This window comes from Myotis davidii, unplaced genomic scaffold, assembly GCF_000327345.1.
Source record: "Myotis davidii unplaced genomic scaffold, ASM32734v1 scaffold770, whole genome shotgun sequence".
In the NCBI taxonomy this organism is placed as follows: domain Eukaryota; kingdom Metazoa; phylum Chordata; class Mammalia; order Chiroptera; family Vespertilionidae; genus Myotis; species Myotis davidii.
Genome location: NW_006282187.1, coordinates 103,114 through 111,579, shown reverse-complemented (window position 1 = coordinate 111,579; position 8,466 = coordinate 103,114). Strand labels below are relative to the sequence as shown.

General features: G+C 53.6%; 1 protein-coding gene across 1 annotated transcript; it reads right to left on the bottom strand.

Moving 5' to 3' along the window:
• Positions 1-228: 228 nt before the first annotated feature.
• On the bottom strand, positions 229-8,192 carry LRRC8E (leucine-rich repeat containing 8 family member E). Its single transcript, XM_006752713.2, is given in 4 exon segments — positions 229-1,924; positions 1,926-3,328; positions 4,850-4,992; positions 8,133-8,192. Coding segments are annotated over 3 exon segments (2,346 nt in total). The 5' UTR covers positions 4,988-4,992; positions 8,133-8,192; the 3' UTR covers positions 229-1,119.
• Between the last annotated feature and the right edge of the window lie 274 nt (positions 8,193-8,466).

Below are 8,466 nucleotides of genomic sequence, written 5' to 3'. Positions count from 1 at the left end.
AAAATGTTTAAAAAGTATAGAGTCAGGAGAATAGCAGGGAAGGTATAAGAAGATGGGTTTTCCAAGAAAAAAGCTAATCAGGAGATGCCACCTAATTTCTCCTGATTACCTGAGGTCTCCAGGACAGAGACCCATACCCTTTATTGTGGCACTGTGGCTACCTGCCTATAATTGTTCTCATGAAATGGCTTAGACAAGAGGAGTGGACACAGGAAATCAGAATGATAGTTCTGATAATTAGTACTATTTATTTTTAAAAATGTACCCTCCACAGCAGGTGTTCTTAACCTGGGGTCTGTAATCCTTAGGACACCCATGAATAGTCCTTGGGGAGTTGACTGCCTGAAATTGTTTACAGAATTGTGTATGTATGTGTATACAGGCATTTTCTTGAGGAAAGAGGTGCCCAACTTTCATCAGATTCTCAAAGGGTCTAGGGACCTAAAAAGGATTCAGAATTCCTGCTCTAGATACCTCCTCTGTAGGTCAGCATTTCCCAACATAAATGTCTAGGACCACAGGCATCAGGGTTACCTGTAGCACTTATTGACAGGCAAGTTCCTGGCCTCGAGACAAAGCTCCTGAGTCAGACTTTCAGGGGTGGGACCTGTGATGTTTTCTGGGAATGTTGATTTTGATGCATTGCCAAATAAGAGAAATAACATCAAGTCAGGGCAGTGTGTGCTGGTCCCTTGTGTCTGTGACACCTTGGGAGAGAACCCCAGATGTAAGCTTTGGTAGCGGGGAGAAGATTGAAATCCTATCGGGTTGTGTCCTTACCCCCTTTTGTGGCACTGAATGAGCTAGAATGTCCAGGGGGAAGGCAGAAGTTCTGGCCCAGGGCTGAGGCAGGCCAGCCAGCCAAGACACAGATGTGGTTTTGGTCTGAGAATCTATGACTGAGTTAATCTCTCCATGCCATTCCACCCCAAATCCACAACTTCCCATCTCCCCAGATAAACCAGTCCCAAGATCTTGCATGGGCCCCATGGGCTGACATGTCTGCTCCTCCTCTCCTGGCCTGGGCTCACCTGGCCACCTCAGTGGTAAAGACAGTGGTAGAGATTTTGGGATGGAAGCATCCAGAAAGCCTCTACTGCAACCTGCCCCTCCCTGGCTTTACTCCTCTTCCATCTTCTCTCGAACCTCTGCTGGCAGGCCCTCATAAAGGCTATTCTCCACCAGAAGCCCAGCCTTCTTTAGCCCTCTACAGTTGCCCAGTTCTTCTGGCAGAGCCTCCAACCTGTTGCCCTTGAGCTCCAGGCGGATGAGGGACCTGAGGGCCCCCACCTGGGGAGACAGCTGAGTCAGTTGATTGTAGCCCAGGAGTAACGTCCGAAGCTTACAGCAGAAGAAGAGCTCATCAGGCAGGGTCTCCAGGGCATTGTAGGAGAGAGCCAGGTGTTGCAGGTTCTGCAGGAGACCCAGCTCAGGTGGCAGGGAGTGTAACCCATTGTGGGTAACATCCAGCAGGCGGAGGCCAGAGCACATGCCCAGTTGGGTGGGCAGGGCCTCCAGCTTGTTGTGGCTGAGGTAGAGCTGCTCAAGGACCCGCAGCTTACGTACATGTTCGGGGACATAGGCGATCTGGTTGTGCCATAGCCTGAGCGTGATCAGCTTGCGACAGTGCTGGAAGCTGAGGATCTCCTCAATGGACCGAAGGTGGTTGTCCTTAAGGTCAAGTTCCTGCAGTGCGCCTAGGCTAAAGACTGCATGGGGGATGCGCTCCAGCCCGCAGGCCACCAGCTCCAGCTCCCGTAGCACCGTCAGCTTCTTGAGGCTGTTAAGGGCCAGCAGGCGGGCCCCATCATTGTGCAGGCTAAGCCGCTGCAGGTGACCAGCCACATCAGTCACGCTGGCTGGGACCTTGCCGGCATTGCTCCAAAGAGATAGCACCTTGAGCTGCTTCAGCTCTCGGAGGCTAGAGTCCCTCAAGGTGCAGCTCTTCCAGGCCACGCAGCCCAAACACCCAGAGAGGCACCTCGCGGAGCTCCTCACACTTGATACGGATGACCTTCAGGCGGTCCCGCAGAAAGATCTGCAAGGAAAAGGGTAGCCTGGCAGGAGAGTGGATCAGGCTGAGTTCCTGCAGGTGCACCAGCTGTGACAGGCCTGGGGGGAAAGTGATATCAGAGATGGCCTCCAGGCGGAGTGCCTCGACCTCACGGAGCTCAAAGACGGTATCAGGCAGTCCTGGGAGCATGCAGAGCGCCAGCTCCAGCCGGCCCTTGGTGTTGTGCTGCAGCTTCTGCCGAAGTTTCTCAGGTGTCCACTCATGGTTGAGGTTGAGCTGCTTCAGGCGGCTCTCGCTGACCTCGGAGAGGAAGACAGCGAAGCGCTTGGAGTACAGTGGGTCATACTGGTCGATGAGGTGCAGCATAAAGGCAAAGTCATTCTTGACATCGGGAATGTCACCCATGCCGGTCTCCTCCCGAACAGAGCGGAAGGAGTATTCCTTGAGGGGTCGGTGGAAGAGCCAATAGAGTGTATAGAGGCAGGTGATCCCGTAGACACACACAAAGGAGATGTAGCAGAAAGCCAGCTTGGAGAAGAGGTGGGCCTTGGTGTGGTTGCAGCAGAAGCTGGCATAGCCCGTGAACCTTGAAGTCTCCACTGTGCAGGCCACCACGAAGCTTATCTTCTCCACATAGATGAGGTTGTAGACCAGGATGGCAAAGAACTTGCAGACTTTGAGCACCATCTGCCTGATGTACATGGTGTATAAAATGTCCCCCTCTTCCACGTGCACACGGAACTTCTTGACCTTCTCAAACAGGGCTTTGGCCTGTTCCCCCTCCTTCTTGTCCAGCAGGGTAACAGCTGGTGGCTCAGTCACCACCTTCTCGGGCTCTGTCAGCACCTTCTCTGTTTCACCCTCCCCCACCTTCCCTGGCCCTGCCTCAGCAGCCACAGTTGCTGTTGCCTGTCCAGTGGCATGGCCCTTACGGTTCTCCCCCGAGACCTCAGACAGAGCCCGTGTGGTCCATGGTGAATCGAAACACTTGCCCAGGATAGAGGTGAAGTGTTCGATCTTGGAGCTTGTGCCAGGGAACTTGAACCAGAAGCTAGTGCAGACCATAAAGATGAGTGTGTGAATGACAACCAGGTAGGGGAAGTACTTGGGGTACCAGTGAAGGGCTTTCTCATAGCAGAGCTGGTTAATGAAGCTGTACTGCTGCAGGTCCAGGTTGTTTTTGAGGCCGCTCACTTCCTGGAGACCCTCCATCTGTTCAGGGACCCCCTGCAACAACAGTTGCTGACACGGGGCCTCAGATAAGTTCTCCCGGGGTTCATGACTGGGCAGACAGATGATCTTGTCCTGTGTCACCTATGGAATAGGGCAGAGGGTGAAAGAGGGTGAGGGATCTGGGGAATCAGGAGAGAAGTAGGCTGAGGTGGAAGGCCCTGATCCCCACTGTCCCCAGCTGGCTCTGATGACTTTAGAAGAGTCAGTAAACCTGAGCATCAGTCTTTGTCTGAAAAAAAGAGTTAGGTTGAATTGTGTCCCCCAAGAAGATGTTGGAGTCCTAATCCTCAATACCCATGAATGTGGCAGTGTTTCCAGAGCAGAGGGAGTCAAGATGAGGTTATTAGGTGGGCCCTACACCAATATGACTGCCTTTATTTATTGATTGATTGATTTATTAAAACTATACTTTTAGCCCTAACCGGTTTGGCTCGGTGGATAGAGCGTTGGCCTGCAGACTGAAGGGTCCCAGGTTCGATTCCGGTCAAGGGCATGTACCTTGGTTGTGGGCACAACCCCCCGGTGGGGAGTGTGCAGGAGGCAGCTGATCAATGTTTCTCTCTCATCGATGTTTCTAACTCTCTATCCCTCTCCCTTCCTCTCTGTAAAAAATCAATAAAAATATATTTAAAAATATATTCTTTTATTGATTTCAAAGAGGAAGAGAGAGATAGAAACATCAATTTTGAGAAAGAATTATTGATTGTCTGCCTCCTGTATGCCTCACACTGGGGATTGGGCCTACAACCTGGGCATGTGCCCTGACTGGGAATCAAACCGTGACCTCCTGGTTTGTAGGTTGATGCTCAACCACTGAGCCACGCCAGCCGGGGTGACTGTGTCCTTTTAAAAAGGGGGAATCTGGACATAGACACACACACGTAGAGGGAAGATGCTATGAAGATATAGGGAGAATATCATCTATAAATCAAGCCCCCAGAACCTAGGAAAGAGGCATGGGACATAGGCATGGGACAGCCCTGGGAAGAAACCAACCATGTTGACACTTTGATTTCAGACTTCTAGTCTTAAGAACTGTAAGATAAAAATTTTCTGTTTAAGCTACCCAGTTCATGATAGTTTGTTATGACAGCCCTAGCAAAGTAGTAAGGTAACTGCAGTTCTTACTAGGTTCTAGGGACAAAGTATTATAAAAATATGGACTACCATAGCTATGGGCAGGACTTTGGTGCTGCTGCCAGTGGTGGAGAAAATGGGAAGGCTTCAGAACTGGTCTGTAAGTATAGGGGGCTCTGGTTTCCCCTTCCTTGGATAAGAGGAAGATTTCCGAAATTCCCCAGGCCACACCCTCTAGAGCACCGGTTCTCAACCTGTGGGTCGCGACCCCTTTGGCGGTCGAACGACCCTTTCACAGGGGTCGCCTAAGACCATCCTGCATATCAGATATTTACATTACAATTCATGACAGTAGCAACATTACGGTTATGAAGTAGCAACGAAAATAATTTTATGGTTGGGTCACCACATGAGGAACTGTATTTAAAAGGCCAGAAGGTTGAGAACCACTGCTCTAGAGCCCCGCCCCTATATAGACTCCTCTCCTACCCCCTCATTCAGGCCCCGCCCTGCCCCTTCCCTTACCTGGAGGGTACAGCCAAAGACGCCGATCATGAGCATAGCCACTGTGAGGTATTCGGCCAGTACGTCCCACCAGGGTTTGAGCAACTTGAAGGCAGGCTGCTGCTCTGAGAACTGCTTGAACTCGGCCACTGGAATCATCCTGCCTATGAGAGAGGAGGAGGCGTGGGGCGGAGACCTCAGGCAGTGGCATCTGCTGGTGGGGCCCCCTAGGAGCCAGAAGCTGCGCCGGATCTGCGCTCTACCCTGCTGTGCGTCCCCTTTCCCTCTCCCCCAGACCTCCCCTCCTTCCCGGAGTCAAGCAACTAATGTTCTCACTACTTCTGCTCCCTGGGACCTCTGCACCAATCTGAACCTGCCTGCCCTTTCAGGGCTCAGGAGGGCTGTCCCCAGCGCCACTGTTCCCCAGCTAGCCTGTGTGTCCTTTCAGAACCAGGGCGTCTCCTACCCTTAACTATGAGCCAGGCAAAAGTCCCTCTGCTGCTCTTTTGACTCCAGACCCTGGGTGTCTGAGTGTCAGGACTGGCTCTCCACCACTGGACGAGAGGATGGCTCAAGGCTCAGGGACTTCCGGGGCGTGGGCCCTGCCACCCCCTTGAGGGGAGCTCGGGGCACCACCTCCAAACTCCAACCGGAAAAGCCGGCTAGAGCCTGGCTCCGATTACAGGCCCCAGGGACAGGGAGTGGCAAAACTGAAGGCTGGTCAGCCCTTGGGGTGTGTGGCTAGGACACCTGGGTTTATAGAGGGAATGTACCCAGAATCTGAGGCAGAAAAAGACACTTAGGCTCTGAAAGTGTAGGGCAGGGAGTGCCAGGGTGAGTGAGGCTGTGGCAGAGAATCAGGAAATGAAAAATTTGGGGAGAGAGCCAGTGTGACATCTATGACTGAGACAAGACTGGGCGGCCAGCCCACTGCCTGTCCCTGGGTTTCATTTTAGACCAATGTATCCTTATTCCAGATACAGATGGCCAGGTGCAAGTCACACAAAAGCCACAAGCCTGGACCAGGAGCCCCCCTCTTCTCTCCCTGAGGCTGGAGGTGGGAGGAGAGGGAGGTAGCAAGGCCACCACTGCCTCTGAGGGGGCTCCTAGGCCACCCACCTCTCCCAGCATCCATGGTTCCCAATATATAGGCCTCATTTTCTCCCAGTGGGTTCCTGGAGCCTGCTCGCCTCATCCTGATAGCTTCACTGGTGCAGGCTGGGCAAGGAAGGTAACATCTGGGTCACCAGCTGGTCCTCCAGCCCTTCACCCATCTTCAGGGAGAACCTGACCCAGTCCCACACCTGCACCAAAGGCTCTGACACCTCCCTTTCCCATCCCCTCATCCCTTGAAAGCCTTGGGGATTTAGTGGGTGGAGATAGGATGCAGGCCCCACCCACTTAATCCCATCAGAGGTTCCCACCACTGTACCAAGATGGGGATAGGCTAGCAAGATGGGTACATGTCTGCTCACACCCAGACTCCTGGGCTCCCTGACTCAGGCCCTGACTCACCCAGCACCAGGCACACGCAAGGAGGTGCACAAAGAACACAAGATCCCTTATGCAATGGCTCATTCCTCATACTCAGTTTTATACCATCCTAAACAAAAAGCCAAGTAAAAATGCCCCAGTGCATCCCAGTCAGTCTTGGTCACCAGAGGATCTGATAGAAACATACCCAGGGCATCTTAACAGCCCCAAGCACCCAAAAGTACATTGCAGCCACCAAAAGGGTCACTTGGGGGCATTTTGAAGTGTGCACATTTGTGCATGTGGGCCTAAGTGCACAAACACTGAACTGAGGGGAGACCTAGGACCAGGGAGACACCACACATCCTTTTCCAGTCCCTGCCACTTATGGTTCCCCCTGCCCTGACTACCGGTCCCTGTAAGAGACACTGCTCAGTTGCTTAACTTAAAAATAGGAACTCTGGGGGCTGCAACAGGGGACTTCCTACCTGAGTTCCTGCCACATTTCAGGATCCATCTCACAATGGCAGAAGTTCACTTCTGGGGTCCACAATCAGGCAAAAAGTGACCCCTAAGATCCCCAGCAGATTGCTCAGTGGTTCCCATGGAACAAGGTGCATATACAACACCATCAGAGGCAGACACGAGGGGTTATCATTATGTGTCTCCATGACTCAGACTTGATTGTTGGAACCTGCCATTAAGCTTCCACAGACACAATGCCCCCCCCTTTGTCTGAGCAGGGCTAGTGGGAGGGTCCAGAGAAAAGGACTTTCGGGATGGGGGAAACCCTAAGAAAAACAACAATAGGGTCACACACACAACTTACAGCCACCATGTCTCAGTGAGCATGGGTGTTGGAACTCTTTTTCCAGCCTCAAAGGGAGAGAAATAATTTGCTCAAGTTTTCATTGCATCCATTCTGTTCCATTTTGAGAGAAAACCTCTGGCAGAGAATAGTATCTTTGCCAAAAGAACTTGAGTAGGGGAATATGGAGGTGAGATGGTGGGATGGCTGCTCTGCATGCCAGATTGAAGAGGGGTCTCTGTCAGCCTAGGATAGGTACATGCCCCCTACCCAATCTTAGCTCCACCCATCCACACTTGATCCTTAGGCTTCTCCTCTCTTAGGCCCTCCCCAATCCTCTAACCTGCCTCCAAAAACACGTGGTGGTGAGGACTCCTGATCTAGCCCCTATCCCGCCCACAGTCCATGCTAAGAGTAAAGGAAAACACAGCAGCAGTTGTCAGCGCTGGAACAGGCCTTGGAGGGCACAAGGTCCAACCTTTTGACTTTTACATAAGGGAGAAACTGAGGACTTGGCGGGGGAGGATGGGACTTACTAGCAGGTGGGGGGGAGGGGGCACACCTGGGAACTCCCAACCTAGTACTTTCCCAAGGTGCCCTGCCAGGACTTGGGGGTCTAGGTTCAAGAGTCCCAGAGAGGGCAGCCTGGTGAAGAACCCAAGTGGTGGTTCTGGGGCCTTATGGAGCTCAGAGATGAGTTGTTGCCGTTGTCTCCGAGGCCAAGGAGAGGGAAACATCATGAAGACCCCTTCTCCCCTCCCCCCGACCCGCACCCCAGGTCGCCCACAGCCTGTTGATCTTCACTCTGTCCTTGGCCAGGTCTGCCTGCCCTCCTGCCCTGCACCCTTGGCCTGAGCAGTGCCTACCTTCTTTCTGCCCCCACCTTTCCTCAGCTGCCCTGTGCCCCAGGCGGTGGCGGTGGGCTCAGGCCACTGTGCCAGCCATATTTGGGGCAGTCCTCCTGTCGGCCCGACCCCCACCCAGCAACCTGGTTCCCAGCGGTGGAGAGAGCCACCTACTCACCGCTCAGGGTGGAGCTGGGCCCAACTCCTGGGTCCCTGCTCCGGCAGAGTTAGTTCCCGGGCCAGGCTGGGTGAATCAGGGCGGGCGGGACCGTAACCAGGAGCCGCCCTGCCCCGCCCACCTGACGTCTCAGCCCTGCCTCCCTCCTCCGAGTGCTTCCAGGTGGCCCCTGACTCCTGGCGCCGGGGATCGTGGAAAAGGGTGACCTGCTCTCCCCAAGGTGGTCCAGCGGCCGGCCTTAGGAGCAGGGGCCCTGACCTCTGGGCTCGGCTGCCATTGGCTTGGACCTGGTCTGGGGCATACTGATGAGGATCGAGGCATTGCGCACCCTCGG